Source organism: Asterias rubens, chromosome 5 (genome assembly GCF_902459465.1).
Source record: "Asterias rubens chromosome 5, eAstRub1.3, whole genome shotgun sequence".
NCBI classification, from domain to species: Eukaryota; Metazoa; Echinodermata; class Asteroidea; order Forcipulatida; family Asteriidae; genus Asterias; species Asterias rubens.
This window is the reverse complement of record NC_047066.1, coordinates 9,420,972-9,447,689: the sequence shown is the minus strand read 5'-3', so window position 1 is coordinate 9,447,689 and position 26,718 is coordinate 9,420,972. Positions and strand designations below refer to the sequence as shown.

At 38.3% G+C, this 26,718-nt stretch overlaps 2 protein-coding genes across 2 annotated transcripts; both read right to left on the bottom strand.

The window, feature by feature from the left end:
* Positions 1 to 32: 32 nt before the first annotated feature.
* On the bottom strand, positions 33 to 12,811 carry LOC117290129. The gene is made up of 16 exons (XM_033771385.1): positions 12,795 to 12,811; positions 11,723 to 11,886; positions 10,196 to 10,283; positions 9,428 to 9,581; positions 8,237 to 8,404; positions 7,847 to 7,998; positions 6,793 to 6,935; positions 6,219 to 6,306; positions 5,733 to 5,886; positions 4,946 to 5,113; positions 4,527 to 4,678; positions 3,712 to 3,854; positions 2,319 to 2,406; positions 1,684 to 1,837; positions 1,136 to 1,303; positions 33 to 207 (listed from the first exon to the last, which is right to left on the bottom strand). Exons 1-16 carry the CDS (start codon positions 12,809 to 12,811, stop codon positions 52 to 54), a joined length of 2,157 nt encoding a protein of 718 aa, XP_033627276.1. The 3' UTR covers positions 33 to 51.
* A 4,941-nt stretch (positions 12,812 to 17,752) lies between these two features.
* Positions 17,753 to 24,415, bottom strand: LOC117290634 (glutathione S-transferase theta-1-like). The gene is made up of 6 exons (XM_033772145.1): positions 24,272 to 24,415; positions 22,830 to 22,993; positions 21,822 to 21,909; positions 21,296 to 21,449; positions 19,326 to 19,493; positions 17,753 to 18,651 (listed from the first exon to the last, which is right to left on the bottom strand). The coding sequence occupies exons 2-6, from the start codon at positions 22,939 to 22,941 to the stop codon at positions 18,499 to 18,501; spliced, it is 675 nt and encodes a 224-aa protein (XP_033628036.1). The 5' UTR covers positions 22,942 to 22,993; positions 24,272 to 24,415; the 3' UTR covers positions 17,753 to 18,498.
* Positions 24,416 to 26,718: the final 2,303 nt, after the last annotated feature.

Genomic DNA, 26,718 nt, shown 5'->3' with positions numbered 1-26,718 from the left:
ATAATAAAATAAAATAAAAACTGCAACAACTATTTTTTAAAGAAGGGGGTTTTACTTCTGTGATACTTTTGCAATGAATTCCATGAGACATTTATTCTCCTCGTCGAAGGCAGGGTTGAGCTGTTTCACCACTCGGTCCTTCCATGCTTTCAATTTGGGGTGGCTGGCCAGTACGTCAGTCCGTTGGATGACCAAAACTTGCATCAACTGTGAAAATAAAATAGAAAAAGACTATGCTAGGATCGAAAAAAACATAAACGTAAATGCCGCATAAAGGCGGACATGATAGGCGCGTGTGTGGGCTTCATGTTGTGCAAGGGTTGTAACAAAATAAGCAGTTTGTAAAAGCTGTTACCAAAAACAAGATATGTTGAAGACAATAACGATCTGATAATGAATGAACTTCTTACAATGAAGTGCAATTACATTTTGAAACTTTGAAATTGGTAAAGGGCGTATAAGAATCAGTGAGCCAGATGTTGGTTTGCTGTTATCTCTTCTCCAGTAATTGGTTCGCGCTATCGAACAAAATGAAAGCTGTCAATAAGTCAATTGCAAGTTACATGTATATTGTTATCTGAACAATGACTTGCTTAGGCGCAAGTTACCGGTTACATTTTAATTCCTCAGACCATAGAGACAGTTGAATGATTCGGGGCAGGCTTTTATATAGCAACGTCCAGATGAGCAGACCCTGGTACCATTGGGCCAGAAACATTCAATTGATGGGTTTGGGTGTTCACCGTCACTTACATAAACTACGCAAAAGCTTTCCTCAAATCCTGTGACATTGCAACTGTCGCTACAGTCTGATGAATGCAAATTGAAGTGGTGACTTGTGATATAGCACGTCAATGTACCAGACAATATTATGGTTTATTGAGCCACGTCACACGAGGCAATTTGGTAAATTTTACAAGCAACCAGCTCGAAGCAATCCCCAAGAAGAAAAGCCATTCACATTTCAATGTTCACCTATTTTTCTTATGGAGCTTAAGACAATGTTAGACAAATAACTCATGTGCTACCAAAGTGGTCCTGTAGCATGCACTGCAGTTGGTTGCCTCCAAGTTGCCTGTAAAGGTTTCCTCGTGTGACAAAGCCCATAAACCAAGCCCACTTCCCACTTTCTCACCTCTGAAATAGCACAAATATCAGCGATGCAGAGCTTGTCCCCACATAAGAACTGCTTATTCCCAAGGAATCTATTTTCCATCACTCCCAGAGTCTTGTCAAACTTCTCAGTGTCCGCCGCCAGCTTTTCCTCATCGATCGGTGTTCCAGTCACCAATGGCGTAAAAATCTTCAAAGAAATAACAAGACGAAAATAAGTTAATGGCCAGACGTTTCGACACTGGCGGAGTCTAGAGACATTCGAGAAAGACTCTGCTAGGGTCGGAACGTCGTAACATTAACTAGTTGTTTGCATTGATACCATAGTGCATTTGGTTGGAAAGCTGTCTGCAACAGCTAATTCTATTTTCTAGAATAAAAACGTTTTTAGAAATTCGGCAGTAAACCAAATTGATCCTCATCGACTGGCTTGGGGAAAATCTTTAGAAAACGAATACCAAGAAAATAAGTATTCACCGTAAGAGGGTTGCTACTGTATTTTGTTTTTAGTTTCTTCTTAGAGAAGCTTTGGGAAAACTGTCACCTCAGATTTTATCAACCTATACTTACCATGCCTCTAAAGACGGCCGTCCCATCCTGTCTTAGACCTGTGTGTTGCCAGTCAAGATACTCATTTATTCGAGCCTGAACCTTCAAGTCTCCTGACGGGAACCAGTGATCGGCAACCTTGTATTTGGCAGCTAAATATTTCATGATCGTTGGACTGAAAAATGAAGAAGATATAGAGAGATGCTCATATAATAATCATGGATACAAACGGACAATCACTACAAGAGTCCAGTGCCTTAAAGAGACAACTCATCTTGTGATGAGTTTTAGTGCTTTGTGGTACCAAGCTCAGGAGTGATTTTAATTCGTACAGAGTTGAAAAGCCCACACTTCCCGCACCCATTGCTTAAAGATACTGGACACTACGGGGGACTACTCGAAATAATTGTTAGCATAAAAACTTACTTGGTAATGAGCAATGGAGAGCTGTTGATAGTACAAAACATTGTGAGAAAGTTGTGCAACAATGGTGTGTTTTTTCTTTCATTATTTTCTTGCAACTTCGATGACAAATTGAGCCCAAATGTCCACAGGTTTGTTGTTTTATGCATAATGGGATACACCAAGAAAGAATAATGGTCTTTGACAATATTACCGAAGGTGTCCAGTGCCTTAAAAATACACCTCTTACTTACCATTGCGTGTATGTAGTGCCACCATCAACAATACATGGAACCTGTGCAAGCGGGGAGATTTTCATAAATGCTTCTTTCTTGTGCTCACCTGTCAAAAAAACAGAAGAAGACATTCAATGTATTGAACACGCAAATTTCCTTTAATTGTGTAATGTTTTTATTTGTTTTAAAGGCAGTGGACACTATTGGTAATTACTCAAAATAATTATTAGCTTAAAACCTTACTTGGTGACGAGTAATGGGGAGAGGTTGATAGCTTAAAACATTTTGAGAAACGGCTCCCACTGAAGTGACGAGGTTTTCGAGAAAGTAGTAATTTTCCACGAATTTGATTTCGAGACATCAGATTTAGAATTTGAGTTCTCGAAATCAACCATCTAAACGCACACAACTTCGTGTGACAAGGGTTATTTTTCTTTCATTATTATCTCGCAATTTCGATGACCGATTGAGCTCAATTTTTCACAGGTTTTTTATTTTATGCATATGTTGAGACACACCAACTGTGAAGGCTAGTCTTTGACAATATTACCAACAGTGTCCACTGCCTTTAAAGGGATTGTATACTTTGGTAAACTATAAACCACCGTTTGTTCCAATGCTAGACCTATGTGGTACCATCAAACTATCAACCAGTGAACATTTCATTTCAAAAGATGGTAGCGTTTTAGAGTTGCCGAGATCTGGGGCGGTAATGTCCACACAGTGAGAAACATTCTTCCACAGGAATACATAATCTAAGAAACTTTACTTTCACAATAACGCTTCTCATGTTCAATTTTTGTATGGAAATATTAAGTGTTATCTTTTTCCATAACCGCAGTAACAAGTGATTTTTTTTTTCAAATGCAATACTTTCCTAATTTTATCAGCCATTAATTTTCATTTTCTTTACCAAAAGTATACAGACCCTTAAAGGCATGTGTTCTCACTTGGTGTATCCCATCATCTCAATTGATCATCGAAGTTGCGAGAAAATTATGAAAACAAGAAAAAACCCTTGTCACACGAATTTGTGTGCTTTCAGACAAGAATAAAAGATTTCTAGCCAGAAGTCTTTTAATATTTTAGTGCGAAATTACCTCTTTCTCAAAAACTACGTTACTTCAGAGGGTGTTGTTTCCCACAATGTTTTGTACTATCAACAGCTCTCCAATGCTCGTTACCAAGTCAGTTTTTAGGTTAATATTTGTTTGTTTTGAGTAATTACCAAACGTGTACCTTCCCTCAAAAATGCATTTACCAGACAATGGTGTTGTTTTTACTTGTCAGTTATTTTACGTTAGAAACGGCCAAAAAAATAGCTTGAATAAAACTAATTCAATTGGAAAGTTGATAAAGATGACTAATATGCCAAAAACCGTGACACGGTGTATAAGTGGTTTTGACTTACCGGCCGGTAGATCTACGTTGTTGAACTTGAAAGGAATACCGTTGATTTTACAGAAGAGACAGACACTCCGAGTTGGCTGTGAAACTCCGAAACCATAAACATTCACAGGTTCTTTGGACATCGGTGCAGCACTTGGAGGGATACTGCAATTATAAAGTGATGAAATATTTAATTTATTATTATTATTATTTATTTATTATGGGTTTTCCAGGCCAACTTCATCAAACAATCACTCACTTTTCATTAGCACTTCGCATTTGCCCTATAGTCCACGCAAACTAAGGGCATTTTTTATTTATTATTTATCTATTAATGCATTAAATTTCGTTGTCGTGCTCACATGATTTCGTTTTTCTGATTCAGATTCGTTTCAGTCTTTCTATTTCTAAGTAGGCATCTTTTAAGACTACCCTTTGACCATTCTTACACCTATTTACACTTGCTGAAATCGAATCTTATAACAGGCACGGAAAACTAATGTTAACCCACACTGTGAAACATCCTTCAAAATGAAAAACCTGGACAAATCCAAGTGGACACCAACCTTGTCCACCATGACGCTGTGTCTCTTTTGAACAAACGGGTGCGGGAACGAACATTTTGGAAACGACGCTGCGAAGCGTCCTATAATTATCCATCATGACAATCCTATATTATTACATCTTGAAGCTTCGCTGCAGATGGCTAAATAAAGGATGACATGTGACGCGTGCTTCACAATCTAACGTCAATAATTGTTGTGTGGTAGACCCGTAATTTAAGTTCAATGTTCTTTAACAAATCATATTATTAAAAATGTAGAAGAATAACTTTACTTGTTTTTAGCCATTTCGCAGAACTCCAGGAGAACTTTGTTCACGTCGTTGAAGTGAGGGTACAGTTGTTTGGCCACTCGGTCCTTCCAGGCTCTCAACTTGGGGTGGCTTGCCAGCATGTCAGTCCGTTGAATGACCAGAACTTGCATCAGCTGTGACAGCAACATAAATTAATATATGAAATCAATTAATATAAAAAAAACACGATGATTCGAACTTTGATGACCAATTGACTTCAATAAATGTTCACTTGTGTATTTTTTTATGCATAATATGTTGGGAAATACCAAGTGAGAAGACTGGTGTTTGACCAAAGGGCTGGTGTCCAGTGCCTTTAAGCTCTGTGGGTTTTAGTTCAAAATCAGTGCCCCCCCACCCCCCGACCCTCCTTCACACACTCCTCCTGTCGCATTTTGTACCTCTGAAATGGCGCAGATATCAGCGATGCAGATCTTATCCCCACCAAGGAACTCTTTTTTCCCAAGGAATCTATTCTCCATCACTCCGAGAGTCTTGTCAAACTTCTCCAGGTCCTTCGCCAGCTTTTCCTCATCGATCGGTGTTCCAGTCACCAATGGCGTAAAAACCTTCAAATGAAATTAATTAACAGCCTTTAGAAATTCAAGAGTAAACTTGTTCAAATATATTGCCAGCTTTTTCAACATCGACTGGCTTTCGGTAAATATTAAGAAAACGAATCACAGGAAAGTCAGCTGTAGACCTTTATCACGGTGTGGTCATCTTGTTTTAACTCCATTCAAACTCATTGGAACCAAACTGAGGCTGGACTATATAATAGTCTGGTGCCATGCGCAATGATTGCTATCATACATTACTGCTATTGGAAACAGGGAACATGACCAAGATGTCGACGGCGTGATCAAGGTCTATATAGGCCCTACAAAGTGAGGAGTGTAAAGAAAGAGTATATTGTACTAAAGTTTGGAGTTTTAACGCAAAGACAAGTTTTGAAAACTATCATCTCAATCGCATCAACCTCTATTTAAATACAAGTATACAATAGAAATTGTCTTGGATCTCGTGCTTAGAATACAGAAAATATTGTCAAAAGTTAATGAAGACATTAAGAAGAAAAAAACCCATAGTAACTAGTTTTTTCCCATTCAAATTTTCACCCGTAATACTTATACAAATAGATGTAATAAAGCATTCAACAAACATGAGTTCATCAAAAAAATGTCTTACCATGCCTCTAAAGACGGCCGTCCCATCCTGTCTTAGACCCGTGTGTTGCCAGTCAAGATACTCGTTGATTCGAGCCTGAACCTTCAAGTCTCCTGAAGGGAACCAGTGATCAGCCACCTTGTATTTGGCGGCTAAATATTTGATGATCGTTGGACTGAAATGAATTGGATGAAATTGATACCAGTTACCGCCATGTAGGAAAATGTTGTAACGGCCAAACATGTTTTATTATTTACTTTTTATTTAATATTGTATGTACTTTTTAACGTTAATTTGAAATGTTAAAAACCCAGAGTGAACACCAAAGTTGCCTTTTTAGCATCCTCGGTTAAAAGAACAGAAATTAATAATAATGACTTAAGACCCGACAAATCACAATACAATTTTGCTCGCGGGCACAAACATCGTGAACAGCCATGCTTGGATTCGAACCCACACTCTGAACATGAATATGGTGCACGAAACGGCTACTAAAATCATACATACCATTGCGTGTATGTAGTGCCACCATCAACGATACAAGGAACTTCACCGAGGGGAGAGATTGCCAAAAACGCGTCTTTCTTGTGCTCACCTGCAGAAAAATCAAACCAAGGAGCAAATAAATCCAATTAGTAAAAATGACCTATATATACCGTCGATCACACTATTGAGAATCTTCCAAGTTGATGTTGTCTTTACCTTTGAACTGGCCAAACAAAATATCCACGATAGCATATAGATATTAAGAGTTAAATAGACCTTAAGCATTGACGTCATCCAGCAGCCATCTTAGTGGAAAAACGGTGAGGGCGCCCTACTGAAATGACGTCATGTGCATAAGGTCTATTAGTGGGCGAGGTTTGCACCCGACATGTAAATCTCGTTTGAGTTATAGAGTGGTTTATGAACCGGTGGTTGAAAACTCAGCACGAACACTGCTCAATGTACGCATCGCGCTACACCGCAAACCTCACGTAATTATAAACTCGCACATGCACAGTTTCAAATCCTGCTTAAGATTTTAACTAGAAATTGGTCAAACGATTTGCTAAGAATTAGTGTTAGTAGTTTGACTTACCGCCCGGTAGATCTACGTTGTTGAACTTGAAAGGGATACCGTTGATTTTACAGAAGAGACAGACACTCCGAGTTGGCTGTGAAACTCCGAAGCCATAAACATTCACAGGTTCTTTGGACATCGGTGCAGACATTGGACGACCTCTAAAAAGTGAGGAAAAAACCTGCATTTTTTATTTTGTAAGTTATTTTTTTTTTTAACCTATTGTATCACCGTGCCTTGCCCAATACCCTCAATCATTGGACCTTGATTTTATGAAAAGTCTCCTCCGATTAGGCACAATTGGGGCGCCCTTGTGGGTCTTTTACATTGGTGCGTTCGTTTGGCTTCCCTGGGTCAACTCCGGTCTGCCCCCGGTGTGACTCCGGTGCGTTCGAATAGCTTTGACGTCATTCCAGGGGCTCACCCTGGTCAGCCCCAGTGCCCTGTTGTGGAGTGGGTCACTTGGGAGCTGGCCCCAGGTGCATGACGTCACTACAAGAGCGGTGAGTGATCGTTCTTGTAGCCCTTGTCAGGGGCTCACCGAGTGAGCACCGCGGGGTAGACCCAGGGAAGCTAATCGAACGCACCCATAATGGCGCAATGGACCTTTAATGGAGACAACGACAAACGAAAAAGGCAAACAACAATGACTCCATAGGGGAATTTTAAAGACTGGGGTGCTCCACAGGGACATTTTGCGTATAAAGTCTACGGGAAACTCTTAAGTGCTGGGACCAAGGACAGAACAAGCGAATGCTTCAGAAGTGCATGTTTGAGAATGTGTGTTCCCAGTGGTGTGTGTCCCTCATTCAGTAGCAGGCCGGTATACAAGGGCACCAAGGCATTTTCTCCTTTGTAAAGGGCACCCTATGAGGAAATTCCAAAATTTCTACTGGAGCCAAGGCAATGATCAGGAGGCACGGAGGCGACCACCTTATTTCCTTCGTAATCAGGCCTGCAGAAGATAAACATGGCCTGAAGGAGGGTGATTCAAAAGAGGGCGCTATACCGTTATTAGGAGCAAAAATTCGACGAAGTTATACAAGCAACGTGTAGATCGACATGAGCGTACCCTTTCCTCGCCTTTTCCGTGAATGCCATGAGTAATTTATGCTCCTCGTCGAAGGCAGGGTTTAGCTGTTTCACCACTCGGTCCTTCCATGCTTTCAATTTGGGGTGGCTGGCCAGTACGTCAGTCCGTTGAATGGCCAGAACTTGCATTAGCTGGAAAGAAAGATAGAAAAAAAAACATTGAGATTTTTTTTTTTTTTTTTTTTTTTTTTTAATAATAATCAAGAATTGTAAGGTTTTATGATAATACTTACTTTGAGAAATTTAATAACCAATAGTGTCCACTGCCTTTAATACTTCGAAGTGAATGTGTCACATAATGCTATAGGGCCTATATCAAAAGCTGATGCATACTTAAAAAAAAAAGTTTGTTAATTATTCAAATTCTCACCTCTGAAATGGCGCAGATATCAGCAATGCAGATCTTATCCCCAGCCAGGAACATCTTATTCCCAAGGAATCTATTTTCCATCACTCCGAGAGTCTTGTCAAACTTCTCCGTGTCCGTCGCCAGCTTTTCCTCATCGATCGGATTTCCGGTAATCATTGGCGTAAAAATCTTCAAAGAAAGAAGGGGGAAAAAGCGTCAGAAACCTCAACAGTAAACTATGTTTCATCGGGTTTATCTGGTTAAAGGCAGAGGACACTAATGGTAACTACTCAAAATAATTGTTAACATAAAAACCTACTTGGTAACGAGCAATGGAGAGCTGTTGATAGTATAAAACACTGCGAGAAACGGCTCCGTTTTGAAGTAAGGTAGTTTTCGAGAAAGAAGTAATTTTCCACGAATTTGATTTTGAGACCTCAGAATTAGATTTTGAGGTCTCGAAACTTGACAATTACCAATAGTGTCCAGTGTCTTTAAAGACAATGGACACTATTGGTAATTGTCATTCAAACTGACATTGAAATAATACGTAATTGGACTGAGAAACGTATCTGACAATACCGTTTCTCAGATTCAAATTTTGGGGGTATAAAACTGTAGTTTCTATAACCACTGACATTACTTCGAAGTGAAATTATTGTTCTCTCAAATGCTTTATATTGAAAGCTGCTGTACTTAATAAACAATCTAGTTTGAAATGCCATTTTTAAAGAATGATTACCAAACGTACCTTCCCTTTAAAAGAAAGTTATTTGTTTGACTAATAGCCAGTGTTAAACATCAAGTCGTGACAACACTGCGCCAAAGTTGCCAAAAGTAAAAACATAATAGTTTTATGTCTTCAAAATAACACATGCCCTAATTTTGGTGCAAGGCAAAGAATTACATTGAAATGGGTTTACACAATAGAGCTACATTATTGTTATTCGAATCTTTCGAAAACAACCCATGACCGCGGGGTTATGACGTCAGGAGGCATTATCCTATGTGTGCGTATACGTCAGCCAATCCCTGCGCCTTTTGGATATTTATACTTTTACCTTAGCGTGTGATCTAATGGGACTTTTTCCATTTCTCAACTCCATAACAAAATGTGTAGTCCACACAAATCTCAGTCTCCAAAGTTCGGCTAATTGAAGTTCGGTTTATAAAAAATCACAAATATGAACTTTAATAAAGGAATTCACTTACCATGCCTCTAAATACGGCAGTTCCATCCTGTCTTAGTCCCGTGTGTTGCCAGTCAAGATACTCGTTGATTCGAGCCTGAACCTTCAGGTCTGATGACGGGAACCAGTGATCGGCAACCTTGTATTTGGCGGCTAAATATTTTATGATCGTTGGACTGAAAAATGAAGAAGATATAGAGAGATGCTAATATAATAATCATGGCTACAAACGGACAATGGGAAACTTTAGACTATCTGCCAATCACCAAGCGAGGGCGCTCTTCACCAGGTAATGTCAACAACTTAGGAATAGGAGAAGCATGAGTGACGGTCACTGACGGCAAATACCTTGTGTTTTGCGTGTTTTTGATTTTGTATTTTAGATTTAGCCAAACTGTATTTTGTTTTTCATAACACAATGCCAGCATAAACCAAACTGTTCTGGAACAGGGCGTACTGGACACGAGTTCCCCAAGGATAACAAGTTTGTAACCTTGTATTTGGCGGCTAAATATTTCATGATCGTTGGACTGTAATTGAAGAAGATAGAACAATATATAAATATATATTAAGTCAAACTGTATACAGGTAAGGAGACGAAAAAAGATTATAGAAGGTTAACTTTTATCGTTGCTGTTCGGATTTGGGTTTCGGTATGAGCTACGATGTCCCCCAAGTTAAAACTTGCTGCCCTTCGCCCCGTCCTCCTTTCCCGGTCGCAATTTTTTTTTGCGCTTTAGAATAGCCATCCTCAAAAAGTGTCTTGATTTTGTCTTTTAACTTGACTTACCATTGCGTGTATGTAGCGCCTCCATCAACCAGGCATGGGACCTGGCCGAGAGGAGAGATTTTCAAATACGCGTCTTTCTTCTGCTCACCTGTGGTGAAACAAAAATGGCAATCTTTATATGTAATAGGTACTCCCGGCCAATTTCAGGAAAAAAATCAATCAGTTTCATTAACATGCATTCAAATTTATGCATTTTCCCCTAATCCTCTCAAACTAGGGTTTCTTGTTTAGCTCTTAAAGGATTTGGGTACTTTTTACATGAAACTTACACCGTTTGAAGATAATGATAGTAGAAAGTGTACCTTAAAATATTAGTTGCTGAGGTGCTGTAGTTTTTGAGAAATGAGTGAAACAGTGTCATGAAAATACGTGTTTACATGCTACAATAATTTTCGTCTCATGGTCACTGAGACGAAAATTATTTTCATGACATTGTTTTACTCATTTCTCAAAAACTACAGCACCTCAGCATGTAATATTTTCAGGGGAGCTTTCTACTATCATTATCTTCAAACGTAGTAAGTTTAGTTTAAATCTGTAGACATTGTGTTTTTTTTGTCCTACAAAAAGAACATAGACCCTATACTGAACTCAATTTCGTTTAAGGGCATTCAAGACTACACTTTGACCATTCTTAAGAGTACTGGAGAATGTTTTACAAACTGCATGTCTTGAATTAAATCCATGCGTTTTTATACAGTTTACATTTCTGAAGGTTCTGAAGGTTCATTCCACTCGAAAGAGAAATGTTTCCTATCCAAAGTAGCAATATAAACTGTGAAAATAATATTGGAACACTTGTAATTGTTCGTGAACAACATAAAACAGCGACACAATCAGTGCTAAAAACACACATCGGTGTAAGTAATAGGTAAAACCCAATCAATATTACGACTCCCCGATGCAGGACAAGAAAATAGAAAAAACAATTTGTATATCATTCTTCGAAGAGTTACTCAAGAGTTGTCTTTTGATTTGTTCAAATTGTGTTTTTGTATCACAATGAGTATGGTTGTCTCTGTGCACTGGATAAAAGCAGGGGCTGGCCATTACGAAGACACTGACATTAAAGACAATGGACACTATTAGTAATTGTCGAAGACCAGTATTCTCACTTGGTGTATCTCAACATATGCAGAAAATAACAAACCTGTGAAAATTTGAACTCTAATGGAAGAAAAAAAACACCCTTGTCACACGAAGGTGCACGTGTGCTTTCAGCAGATGCTTGATTTCGGGACCTCAAAATCTAATTCAGAGGTTTCGAAATCAAATTCATGGAAATGTACTTTTTTCTCTAAAGATACGGTACTTCAGAGGGAGCTGTTTCTCACATTGCTTTATACTATCAACAGCTCTACATTGCTTGTTCCCAAGTAAGTTTTTATGCTAACAATTATTTTGAGTACCGGTAATTACCAAAAGTGTCCACTGCCAACAAAATCTTCAACTTAATGCGAGACCTAACTGGAAGACATGGACACGTTGCATTTTGTACCAGAAGAAAAGAATTGAAGGCATTTTTACCAGACTTGAGATCTACATTGTTGAACTTGAAAGGGATTCCGGTGACTTTACAGAACATGCAGACACTCCGAGACGGTTGACTAACACCGAAACCATACACGGCGGGCTTGGTGGAGGCATTAGGAGAGCTGCCACGGCGTATTGAGGGCTCTGTCTTGGGGGAACTGGTTGAGGAAAACATATAAAATACAATCACAAAGTTGATAATATAGGTTTTCCGGTCAAGTTCGGCAAATGAGCAGTCAATTTAATTTTCATGCGTTCGAATTAAAGCTGTTTTGCTCTTCCAATTGTTACTGCGTTTCAAATTCAGAATTCGGCCGTTCAATTTCGTTTTGGGTCGAGTCAAATTCCTTTAGCACTCTGTTCAATTTAGCGTAGCGTCATTCTTTTTCGTGACACACACGCCTCAAGAAGCGTCTGCGAATTTGAATGCTGCTTTGATGAATTGTTTAATTGAATGATTTTTTTGTGAATTCGAATGACGCAACATTACATTTGACTAATCCCAAAACGAAATCGAATGACCGTTTTGAGAAGCATTCGATTTTGCGCGAAATAGAATAGCTTGGTGGTTAAATTGGCTGCTCTTTTTTCCGAAATTGACCGAGAAAACCTATATAAAACCTCCCACAAACAAACAAAACAACGGTGAAAAAAACCATGAGTTTGTCCTGGATGAATACTGGGCTAAGTGCAACCATGGAAGCAAACAGACCATCTTCTGTATTTTTCTCAGGAGATAACAATACCATCCACAAAGGAGAGGTTTCCATGCTGTGCCCGCCAATGGGTGGGAAAGGGGTGGGCTTATGTGAAAGGGGAGGGGGTAAAGATGGTCTCACCGAGTGCACGCTCCAATAGTTTAGACAGAAAAAAAAGTTGAAAATTGAAAACTCAGATTTGCTGTTGTTCAAGTAAAACTCTGTAGCTATTACAACCACTGCTGGCAACAGGAAGTGCAGATAATTGCACGTAATGCCGGTGGTAAACAGTTATAGTTTGTTAACATTAGATTTGTTGAAATTATATTTATTTTTTTGTAAAGTTAATTATATAACCCATGGCTCACCTTGTACAGCTTCCCATTTTGATGATCAATGTATCCGCTACTTTGCTTGTTACTGAGGAAACACAAACCTAAATCGAATTGTTGGTAAATAAGAAATGTTAAACTTGTTATTACCGACCTCAGGCCTAGCCTATAGCAAATAAATATATATATATATATATATTTTTTTTTTTTGCGAGAGAAACAACCTCATTCTCAAAAACTACGTTACTTCGTCGAGGGAGCCGTTTCTCACAATATTTTTTAATATCAACACCAAGTTTTATGCCAACAACTTTTTGAGTACTAATGTGTCCAGTGCCTTTAATGTATGACACCTGCTCTATGGCTATAAACTAAGATCAACGGGGTTCGCAGAATCACCCCCAGAATAAACATAAAACAACAAAAACACACATGACGCAAATGTAAGTTTCCAATTCATGCATTTAATTTGAATTTTTTAGAGCAGAAATAAAATAAAAATGAAAATCGAATGCACTCACCCTTTTTGAAGTTAGGCCAAAAAGTTACACACAGGAAAATGAAATGACAGCAAACTATTAATGCACTGGGTCATGTAGCGGTGATCTGTCGCTAAGAAAATAACGTGCAGTTTAGACATAGAAAAGAAAATAGTTATGTAACACTCATTCTTGCTAAGTCATGCTTGGGGACCATGTTATTTGCGTTACCAATGGTTGCAGTATTGTGTCGCAAAACCCCTACTTGCAATGTACATGGTATTATGCGGTCAGTGCTAATGCTGGTCACTTAGCGACATCATCAAAACCATTATCCATTGAGAAATGACCACAGTTATAAACAAACATAGAACATTCCTTTGTACCCGTAGGCCAAGGAGGTAGTTGTTCACATAACGGTGCATCAAAGCTAAACACGAAAAAAACTGATCGTGTGGCCTCATTGTTAGTTTTTTGTAGGCCCTCAACATTTTCTTGATGAGGCAGATTTGATAGCCTAATAAAACAGTGTTAAAGACATGGACACTATTGGTAATTGTCAAAAACCAGTCTTTTAACTTGCTGTATCTCAACATATGCATAAAATAACAAACCTGTGACAATTTGAGCTCAATCGGTCATCGAAGTTGCGAGATAATAACGAAAGAAAAAAACACCCTTGTCACACCATGGAGGCATGGTCACACGAAGGTGTGTGCTTTCAGAAGCTTGATTTCGAGACCTCAAAATAATTCTAAATCTGAGGTCTCGAAATCAAAATTAATTCGTGGAAAATTAGTTCTTTCTCGAAAATTGTGTTACTTCACATGTTACATTGTTTCATAATATCAACATCTCCCCATTACTCGTTATCAAGAAAGGTTTTTATGCAAATAATTATTTTGGGTAATTACCAATAGTGTCCACTGCTTTTAATTTGTGTAAGCCTCAACATTTCTTCATCATGCAGATTTGAAAGCCAAATAAAGGGGGTACAGTGTTTAAAAAAGACTGCCCAATTGAAACCTGAGGATTGTTGAGTACCAACTAGAGATATTTTCTAGATGCCAAGACCCTGAAATAAATAGTGATATTTGCGCAGCAGAGATTTAAAGGCACTGGACACTACTGATAGTTACTCAAAACAATTGTTAGCATACAAATACTTGGTAACGAGCAATAGAGAGCTGCTTGCAGTATATAATAAATCGTGAGAAACGGCTCCCTCTGAAGTAAAAACAAGTGAGAGTACTGGGGTGGATTTCACAAAGGTAGTCCTAACTTGCTAAGAGACAATGCTAAGAGATAGGACCAGTCCTAAGTTAGGATGAGTTACTGGTCCTAACTTAGGACCAGTGCTATCTCTTAGCATTGCTTAGGACTAGTCCTAAGTTAGGACTACCTTTGTGAAATCCACCCCTGGCCTTTGACAGTTACCAAAGGTGACCATTGCCATTCCCTACTTCTTCTTTTTTTAGATTGATGCCCATCAGGCGTTTGTAAATTTACAAAGAGGGGTAGGTCTACCCTTGGTGTTTTTCTTAGGAGGAGAAAAAACTCGACGGGCCTTGGGACCCCCCATGTCAACTTGAGCAGAGGATAAAAGTTCAAGAGTAAAGTTTCCCTTTTCTGTAAAAAAAAAAAAACACTATGAGACTTCGAAGAGTTTAAAAAAATATTTTTGAATATTTCAATCGTTTTCACTTGGGTATGGGAGTTTGTTTATTGGGGTGCCTTTTAAGTGTCCGTTTGTCGTATCATGGAGGTAGGTAGTCACAGAACTCCGAAGCTACGGTATCCCTGCACTGATGACTAAGGCCCGGTTCTCGCTAAATCATCGACTCATTAATTTCATGGAAAGTTTAATGAATTAATTTTAAATTTTAAATACGCCTATTCATTGCCGACCTGATGGGACACCAACTTTGGCTGTCCCTTTCAGTATAAAAAACAAAACGAACTACGGCCAGGTTTTGTCAGACATTTTTTTATCACCTTTGATATTTGGCTTATTTTGATCGCTTTGGGGCTGTCCTTTCACACGAAGCTAATTCTGTATTATTTTAGAAACATTGAGACAATTTCGCCCGGCTTTTTCTTTCTTTTGTCTTGCGTGTGAAAAGGGTTCTATTATCGGAAAAAGGTGGTTTTAGTGACCTTATAAGACTGGACACCTTTATTAAAAACAAGCGCAACTCAGAGTATGGCCTTTGAATGTGAAAATGTATGGATTAATAAAAAAATTCACAAAAATCCACAGTAGACCCACACTAATCCCAGGTAGCAACAACAACCCCCTCAATTTTCTTCTCCTTTGCTACGCCTTATCTTTCCCCACTATTTTGCCCGTGTTTGGGAGGGCATATGCCCCATTGCCCCCCCCCCCCCACCGTACACCCACGGTCAAGCCCCATGGATACTTCAAACAACATAACAGTTCATCCGCTTGCGTAACCTAATTTATATGTTGTCTCATCGGGATAGACTTATTAAACCAAAGCAAAAAAAAGAAAGAGACAAAAGAGAGAGAGACACATACGCAAATTACATCAATGTTTACATTATTAATGATGGTATACAATGCGGTCAACGTACCCAACCCATCATTGCTTATTGATTTGATTCATTCCTTTACGGTTATTAACACGTGGAAAAAAATGCAAGTCATTTTGAGACCTTGAGGTGTTCTTGGAAGGAGCGTGGTCACTGCGTGATAACTTCCTCCATGGTTACGTCCCAATTTCAACCCCCCCCCCCCGCTTTTATTGCTTGTCTAAATTTTCCCCACTGTTTTGCCCGAGTGTTCCGTTGCCTCCCTCCCCCCCCCGCTCCCCCGCCCCCCCCCCAACCCCGGCCAAGCCCCATATGAATACTTCAACAACAAACAAGTATCAAATCTCCCGCTTTGCGTAACCGTTCTGCAGTAGGCCTATACTTCTCTCATCGGGCAGGATAGACTTATGAAACCATACAGCCAACAAAAAGAAACTAAGTATACAATGCGGTACACATACCCAACCCATCAATGCTTACATGTACATTGATTTCATTCATCTCTCTAAAGTGTTAATAACACGTGGAGCCCATCTCAAAAAAAGTGCAAGTCATTGATGTGACCTCGACTTGGCTATCACCGCGACAACCATAATGACTTGTCCGCAAGTCTATACAACGAGCTGTGTTTCTTGTTATAAGCCACTTGTGGAATCATCCATTCAACTGCTTTGTACACTCAGGTTGTAACTACTTAGTGTTGTTATGGTATTCAAGGACCATTGAGTTGTCAGACAGTCCTCATCACGTGCCCTTTAGACAAGTGCCAATTCAACTCCTAAAGGCACTGGACACTATTGGTAGTTACTAAAAAAGATAATTGTTAGCATAAAAGCTTACTTGGTAACACGCAACGGAGAGCTGTTGTTAGTATGAATTGTGAGAAACGGCTCCCTCTGAAGTAACGTAGTTTTCGAGGACAAATAAATTGTTCATATGTTGAGATACACCAAGTGAGAAGACTGGTCGTTTGACAACTACCAAAGGTGTCCAGTGTCTTTAAAGAAATGTGGGCTGGAGATAGCTGGAGTCATAAGCCTTTCGTTAGCCAAGATTGTCATTCTTTCATCTCTACGGGGGGGCACTTTGAAATGAAAAAAAAAAGTTGCGGCCTAGTAACATTGAGTGATCTTCTTTCTAACAAGTGATACAGAACCGGTGAAATTAAGTTACTGCATTTTAATGTTCGGGTGTTCAAATGAAAAGTTGTTAAAACATTATTATTTCATAGAACATGGTTTTTGACATGGGAGATCTATTTGTTTCACTAACTTTTAAAAAGCTAATATTTTTATTTGAAATATTATTTTCAAGGAACGTTTTTTACCATTTTATGCCTTGTAAGTTTTATGAAAACCGGTAAACAGAAACCAAAACAAAGCAACACAATAGAATCCTGACCATTTATCTCGTAAGGCCCCACAACGAAATTAAGCCCCCCCCCCCATTTTAATATTTAATTATTAATTTGTTCCCACTTTTACGCCCCGCTCTGCAAGTAATGAACGTTTATTGTTTGTGCCTTCTTCTCATGTTATTTTAATAAATTTGTTAATGCTAAAAAAAAAGTCTCGTTGGGCCCCCAGTCCCTGGCCCCTTTCAATGTTTGCTCTCATTGCTGGGGTTAACAAAACTTTACGGGTGAAGAGGGTATTTTTAGTTTCACGTGGCCGAAGCATGTTTCTGGGACAATAAGTTACGTAATCGCTGGTATTGCGAAGTCATGTAACGTTGTCAAGAAGGATTATACTATACAGAATATTTACAAAAAGTAGAAACCTCGGTTAACCACACAGAACAGGGACAACCCAATAATACCTGACAGCAAAGCGCAAACCAGAATAAATGTATAAAATATAATATGAGGTCCAGTGATTAAAACAAATATTGTGCAATGTCTGTCAAAGACAAAAGTGAGCGATTCCGAATAAAACATCAAAACATCTCGCATTTAAACGTACATGAGCCTCATTTATTGTCTCATAACATACATGTTATATGTATAGTTGGTTACCGGTATACAGTAAATAATAACCTATAGACTTACAGTGGAGGAAATGTGAAGAACACACACAACGAAATGTTGGTAAAGTCGAAATGTCGACATGATTATGGAGAACTGGTAAGATTCCTTCTGATTTACAGTTTATTTCCTGTTCCAAAACTTGCTCTTGTTTGCAAAGAACCTTGAAAGAAATATATTACGATACCGTCGTGAGAAAAATCACTGAACAGTTTCACCAAAATAACTCCCAATATTACTAATAGTTTTTATAATATATTTTGTTCTTGATTGTTTAAGTCCGAGGGATTTTAAGGAAAATGTGACTCTGGTTGTTTTACGTTTTACAAAATCTACGAGACTATATCAATATGAAAAATAAAGAGTTTAATGTACACATAATAATTATGTACACTGGTCGAGCTTTATCAAGAAAATTTCATTTTTCAAAAATACCAAAAGGTATTAGTGGATAAAAGAAGACGAAAATCTGTTTAGTTATCGTGAATTATGTTTTCGAGAAACAGGTTGGAAAAAACCCTCAGAGAATAAATTAATCATATCCTTAGTTTTTATTTTCGAATGAATTTCTTACTTCTTGATGTAAACTCACGTATTACGTGAACTATGTTTTCAAGAAACAGGTGAAAAAACATAGGATAATAAATTAATCGAATCCCTAGTTATTATAATCGGATGATTTTTCTTATTTCTTGATGTTTGCAACGAAGCCCATGAGGACCTTGTTGACTTCGTCGTAGCACGGGTTCAGCTCCTTGACCACTCGGTCTTTCCACGCTGCCAGCTTGGGGTGGTTGGCCAATACGTCATGTCGTTGGATAGCCAACACTTGCGTCAACTGTAAAAAAATAAAAATAATAATATAACAAATCAGTTATTGCGTCAATGAACTCGAAGAGAACAATTTAAAAATTTAACTATGATGTTCAACCCCGGTCTACAGACGAAGACAACGGTTCAATTATCACTTTTGAGAAAGAACCAAGGAAGGAATAAGAACACAAAAAAACACCGACTATCACCCCAGGCTTGTCTCTTAGAAAATGTATAGTGAACGCCTACTGCTCTTCCAGTAATTTGACTGTATATTAAATGATCGTCGCCGCCGATTTGCTGACCATGGTAACCGACAGCCTGGTTGACAACGGTTTCGCTGTCAAACGATGGGCAACCATGGAATTGAATGTTCATAATCATAAAACGATTTCCTACATTCAGAAAGAAGTTAATTTAAGCCGGTGGGATTTCTAGTAAACGATGAACCATCTCTGATCGATGGCCAGCTGTGGCTAACGAAGAAATGTGTTCCAATACTTGACGTTTGTTCTTTTCAGAATTTTGTTAAGAAAGTGAACATACTTCAAATAACTTTTAAGTTAATAAAATATTGCATGCAGAAAAGGCAACAATGTGGCTGTTAAATCACTGGTGCTGGCGGCGGTGAGCATTTTTCATTTGATGATGGAACGTTCTAACTCCTCCCGTGGTCCTTTTTTTTATGATCTCACTCACCTCTGAGACAGCCATTATGTCAGCGATGCTGATCGTGTCAGCGCAAAGAAACTGCTTATTCTTAAGAAACATCATCTCCATCACTCCAAGAGTCTTGTCCAATGTCTCATAATCTTTAGCCAATTTCTCCTCGTCGATCGGCTTGCCGCTTAACATCGGGGTGAACACCTTTGGATAAAGTAAACATTTTGAAGTTATGGCAATTTTCATGCTCTTTCTTTCTAGATAATAATATAATATGATATAATAATATACTAATATTATAAGCATTTATAATAGCGTTCATACACAGAAAATGTACCACAACGCTTTACAGCAATAATATAACAGCAATCAACAAATTAACAATACAAAGGAATTAGCAATAATATAAAAGCAATCAACAAATTAACAATACAAAGGAATGAGCATACAATAAATAACTTGGTTAGCACAATCAGCCCGGAAAAGGCGAGATTCAAGCGATGTTTTGAATTCAGTTAGTGAAATAGCATGACGATTTGAATTTGAAGATTGTTCTAAAGGTTTGGAGCAGCTGCATAAAAACCTCTTGGAAGATGAAGAGTATCAGGTTTGCGGTTTTGTAAAAAAAATACTAGTAGGGCCTATCTAGAGTGAGGAACTCATTTGATGCTCAATATGAGGCGGTGTATCTTCCACCCCCCCCCAAAAAAAAAAAATAAATAAAAAATAAATAAATAAATAAAAAAATAAAATAAAATAAAACAATAATAATAATAATAATAATAATAATAATAATAATAATGTATCTTTATTGTGTTCTTGGAATCTCGGGATTCCATACACTCTAAAAGCTTCTGGGTAATTTCTGCCACATGGGCCCCCGACTCATTTCTGGATCACAGTATGACCCGTAAAATTGTCATAACATGAGATTTGTTATGGGAATCCCAGGATTCCTTTACACTCTAAAAGCTTCTGGGTCAGAAATAACCCGGAAGGAATCCGGGTCACATGGGGCCCCCGACTCATTTCTGGACCACAATATGACCCGTAAAATTGTCATAAAATGGATGTGTTACATTATTTTGGGAAATAGATTTCTCAGAAATGGATCAGACCCAAAGTATTTTTTTATCTATACCTCTGTCACTTATTATAGTTGTGGTATACAATTACTACGATATGTCTATACTCGAAATCTAACATCATGGCAGCTCATGTGTGTAAGCCCAACTCTACACCCAGGTCAACATTCCAGTTGAACCCTTAACTGGTTTAACTGGATATAGCCAGGTATAACAGTTTAGCCCATTAGTATACTAAAGGTATAACAGTTAGCCCATACATAGTATACAACAGGTATAACAGTTTAGCCCATTAATATACAAAAGGTATAACAGTTTAGCCAATAGTATACAACAGGTATAACAGTTTAGCCCATATTATATAACACCCAAGCAGATCCTTGCCATTTGATTGGAGGATTGTCCGTCACGTGATAGCAAATAAAAGTACCATTGCACGCTGAGTCACTCGCCGTGCTTTTTCGTTCCATCCGAAAAGTACCATTGCACGCTGGCACGCTGCCAGCGTGCAATGGTACTTTTCGGATGGAACGAAAAAGCTGAGTAAAAACATCACTGCGTGCGCGTGTCTTTGGTAACGCAGCAGGTGTTACTGCAAGAAAGCATAGTAAAATTACTAGCATTCGGCTTCTACAGTTGAAATTGTTTGTTTTGGAAGTTGTTTCTTTCAATCAAAATGACAAAGTTCTACTTGGATGTTATATAAAACAAATAATGAATGTTTTTCATTCGTGCAATGGTGCGAATATGTTCATTCGTTGAAAGCTGGAATGTTCCATTCAACTCGGCTCCGCCTCGTTGAATAGAACATTCCATCTTTCAACTCATGAACATATTCGCACCATTGCACTCATAAACATTCATTATGTGTATACTATTGAAATCGTCCAATAAAAGCTATAATTATTTATATGCACTTACAGTTCCGATGAAGATGTCGGAACCGGCCTTTCTCAAACCGGTGTGTTGCCAGTCAATGTACTCATTAATACGAGCCTGGGCAACGAGATCTCCTGTCGGGTACCAGTGATCGGCCACCTTGAACTTCTGAGCAATGTACTTCAAGATTGTGCCACTATGTACATACAATACAGATAATATATATATTTATATATATTAATAAAATGTCTGAATATAATAGATATAGGTTTGGGGAAAACTAGTATTGATTAGTTACCGGCTCAATGTACATGCATGCTCAGAATGCTTCGTAATGGGTCTTCCTTTTTCAACCTGGACCCCACAAGGGAATCTTTAGAAAAGGGTATACTAAAACAACGGAAACAGAAAGGAGAAAACAAAGTGTCTCCATTTTTATGGGAATTCTTAAGACAGTGTTGCTCCACAAGGAACTTTCTGTACAAAGTATGTGGAAGGTTCTAAAATGCAGGGACAAAAGAAAGAACAGTATTTGTTTTTTACAGTAATGCTGTTTTCAATGACTTACCATTCTGCAAGACAGAAATCATCATCAGTTATAGCTGGGACCTGTCCCGCAGGGTTAATCTTCAAGTAAGGCTCCTTCTTGTGTTCACCTGGAAACAAAAACCGACAACATTAGAAACATTTAAAGAAAAAAAATTAATGATTATCAGTCGTCATTTAATTGGAGGAAAATAAAGTATGGGGGTGATGGGGAGAAGTTTTAAAAAAATGGTAAAGACGTAAGGAAAGATTGGTAAGGAAATTTTGGATGTTTTTGTTTTCTATCAAATTTTTTTCTCGACTCAGACAACGGTTTAAATCCAAACTTTTCCAGTTATGTAATTCCATGTGTCATAGCTCATCACATAAATCATAAACACCGGCTGTAACGAATAGTGGCTTCTTATAACGCGCTCAAGGCACTTACACATTCCGTATTTTCCTGTAAAGTTTGTTAGGCTGTACGTTTGAATAGACCCTTCCCATGAAATATGTAAATTGCACATAGCGCGTGCGCACTAACGTTTTGGTTGGCAAAATGAGGGAACATCGCGCTGTTTTGTACACATCTAATGGGTGCGTGACGCAGACGCGATTGCGCGTCTAGCTGCTTAGTGCACAACTCTATAGACCTTATCGCAAATACCGGGGCGCGCGCGTAAAGCTTGGAATTAGGTGCATTGTGGTCTTGCTGGTACCCAAATTTGATCCATATCTATCCCACAATGCACCTTATTCAAAAGTCGGCGCTTGCGCATTGGTATTTGCGATAAGGTCTATGGCGTTTGCCAACCGACAGGGTCTGTTCGCATGCGTGAATGTGATTAGCATATTTCATGGGAAGGGTCCATTATGAGACCTATTCCTTTTACATAATAGCCCCAAGAAATGGTTTACACGGTGTGGCACAATTGCTACAAATCAAACCAGAAACTGACTAGTCTGCCAGTTCAACCATTCAACCAATCATGTATAATACCTAAACTTCCATGGTTTGATTAGGTAAATTAATTTGAATTTATTATCTCACCAGTCATCAAATCGATAGATGTGTCTGTGTAGTCGAGTTTGTTGACTTTGCAGAATATGTTGACTGTCCGCGAAGGCTGGGACACGCCGTGTGCGTATACGGTAAGAACCATGGTGAGTGGAGGATGGTGGAGCGGAGATAATGCGATTTCAAAAACACTACAACTGAGAAAACAAAGTTATTTGTAGTTTAGTTTTTATCAAAAAGAAAATCAAGGAAAATCAAGAAAAAAGCACTTGAAGATGTAAGAAAAGCCAATCAAAACTAAACCCAAAACAGGACAACAGAGAAAATATTTTACGTGTTACTTTTTTTTTTTTTTAGAATAACGGTTTGTTACTGGAAAAAAATATACGTATCATGTCACAACTTGTCCACTTTGTGACAAAAATAAAAGAATATCCCTTTTTTGTGGAAACAAGTGAGTAAAACACAACAACTGAACAACTGTAATATTCGGACCATTAGTTTAGTCAGAAAATGGAGGAGAAATTAAAGTTTTTCCTCCATTATCAGACCTTTAAAATATGTCTACCTCCTCGGGTCCGCAGAGCTTTGGTCTGGGCCCAATTTCATAGAGCTGCTAACCTAAGCACACAAATTTGCTTAGCATAAAATGTCTTCCTTTTGATAAAAACAGGATTACCAACCAAATTTCCCCGTGGTTTTTATAAGCAAACAACAGCTGAATACCAGTAACGAGCAATATGCAACAATTATAAATTTGGTTGCTAATCCTGTTTTTATCAAGGAATAAATTTTATGCTAAGCAAATTTGTGTGCTTAGCAGCTCGATGAAATTGGGTCCCCTGGTCATATCCAGTATCATGGTGGATTTCGGTATTGGATCCGACTCGGTATAGGTCATAGATGTGACATGGGCACAAATGGCGAGGGGCGCAACCTTCGCTGAGTGCATATCTGGGGTTCAGTGGAATGGAATGTACCATCATTCCTAGCCTGGCTTACCCTCCTTTTTGTAGAATGCATTATCCAAATATCGTATTGATATGCCATGCATGTTTCGTTTTGATTTCAATAAACCATATAGCCTAATACCATCTCCATGGTTGAACCATGGAGCCCATGGTTGAACCGACTCTCCTTACGGTATTCGAAGACGTTAAAAAAAGCAAGATCCGTGCTGGAAACAAAGTTGGTTATACTAATTCTGTTGCAATGCAAACTACTGTTTAAAGGTCCTGATATAAATTGTGTTCTCTGTCGTCATTGAGGATGTCAATTTGAAATAAATGTCTTACTGGATTGAATTGAACATTCTATATATATACAGCACATTCAATTAGCCTTGTCGAAGTGTGGTGGCCACTATAAATGAGTGTACGGTTTGATTTGGGTGTCTACAGACAAATTTACCCAATCCAAATTTAGTGGTATAGTTATTGTCCACCTATATCTCAACATGGCTTTATGGCACTTACCTGTTCTAGTTGCCAGAGACACTTATTACACACACCCTACGCCTATACAGTGATGATGGTATAATGATTAGGACTACCCATTGGTTGTGTCATCACTGGCCCATGCATGCCACGACAGCAAAGAAGTTGCAAGTCACTGTTGGCCTTCTTTGTGTTTGTGTTTGTCTGTAAGCTTTATCGGACAATACCCTGGTTGGTGTGGTGCCCTGTCGAGATTGGCGCATGTAAATTTTGACTCACAGGGAGGGGCCACACAGAAAATTGCAAACCGGGGAGTGGGGGGAGTTGTGGGAGTAGGGGCGTTTTATAACCCCATTAAGTGGCACATCAATTTCGCTGTTTCGGGAAAAATTTGTGATATTACCATGGAGTTTTAAGCCAAATTAAGAAAAGAAAAAAACATGTTTGGCGTTACGCATTTTTGAAAAAAAAAGGGGGATGCCCTTTTTAGTACACAAAATGACCGCACGACACATTTTTTAATAAGACAACCGTTTTTTTGTCAAAATGGTTTGTTTTCGTCTGAGATGTATTTATTATTATTTTGGTTTCGTTAAAAAAAATCGACGCTAAACATTATTATTATTAAGTTTTGCGGGGGGGGGGGGGTGGCCTTACGTCACTATTCAAGACTTTTCCCACCAGACATCCATCATAAACGATTATGCGGAATCGAACCTCCCCCCAAAAACCACGTTTGGTAATTACTCAAAACAAATATTAACTTAAAAATTTACTTGGTAACGAGCATTGGAGAGCTGTTGATAGTATAAAATATTTAGGAAACGGCTCCCTCTGAAGTAGCATAGATTTTGAGAAAGAGGTAATTTCTCACTAAAATAGTAAAAGACTTCTAGCCAGAAGTATTTTATTCCTATCTGAAAGCACACAAATTCGTCCAACAAGGGTGTTTTTTCTCTCATCATTTTCTCGCAACTTCGATGACCAATTTAGCTCAAATGTTCACAGGTTTGTTATTTTATGCTTATGTTGGGATACACCCAGTGAAAACACTGGTCTTTGACAATTACCAAAGGTGTACCTTCCCTTTAATATGAATGCTCAGAGACTATTACATGCTTATTTCATTCCATGTTTTATTTATCTATTAACATCGCAACTTCCTGGAATTTAGTTCAGGAGTATAATATAATAATAATACTCAACAGTTAAGATACCACTTGAAGTGCTTCCACTATCTTCTTTGTTTTATCTACGGACAAATACGGCTTACTATACCGTTATATTTATTTAACATGCGTAATAATTGGATCGTGGATAAAGCAAATTATTTTGTTATTACTCTGATATGGGACAAGTTAACTGTCATATGGTTTTAAAAACAATTCATTTGAAGTTTATTTTAACCCTCTTGATATTGGTCTTTCTAAAAACCTCTTTAAGACATCAGGACATTTTTGGTAGTTGTCAAAGACCAGTCTTCTCACTTGGTGTATCTCAAATTATACACAAAATAACAAACCCGTGAAAATTTGAACATTGGTCGTCGAAGTTGCGAGATAATAATGAAAGAAAAAACATCCACGCCACACGAAGTTGTGTGCTTTCAGATGCTTGATTTCGGGACCTCAAAATCTAGTAATTTTGAGGTCTCGAAATCAAATTCGTAGAAAGATACTTCTTTATCGAAAACTACGTTACTTCAGAGGGGGCTGTTAGCTTTTAACAATATTACTTTGAGAAATAACCAATATCGTCCACTGCCTTTAAATCTCTTTTACTCTGAAGGGAAGAATATTGTTTGGTGCAAGAAACGAAGTAAATAATTGAAAATTACATCGGCAAATTAGAACTTCCGAATTTGGAATGCGTACAATATGAAACTATGCTACCCAAAAACTAACAGACAATAGTTTTGTCTCAGTTCGTGTATGTTCTCAGAATCTATGACCACGTGGGGCGTGCGTGGTCTTTCTATTGTTCCGTTTGTTAATAATTTTGTATTGTTTCCCCATTGATACAGGAAAACAACACTATCGGGTAGTCAAAATAAAACTGCACTAATAGACCTTATCGCAAATACCAATGCGCAAGCGCAGACTGTTGAATGAGGTGCATTGTGGGATAGATATGGATCAAATTTGGATACCAGCTAGACCACAATGCACCTAATTCCAAGCTTTACGCGCGCGCCCCAGTATTTGCGAAAAGGTCTATTGTCATGCAAGAAAAGTTTACCCTTTGAAAGCGCCCTCATGCGGTCAGAAATGAAGTAAATTTCCATCAAACCTTAACAAAAAGCTACGATCGTTTTTATTAAAACAAACAAAATTAATAACAACACATTAGGCGAGAGTTCCCATCGAAAACTTGATACGTTGTTATCCTGGAGAAAGAATCGTCTCTTGAGTCACATTATTTAAGTAAGAATAGTGCTAAATTGTTTAGTGCTCATTATGTCAAAGTTTAACGCGAAAGAAAAATGA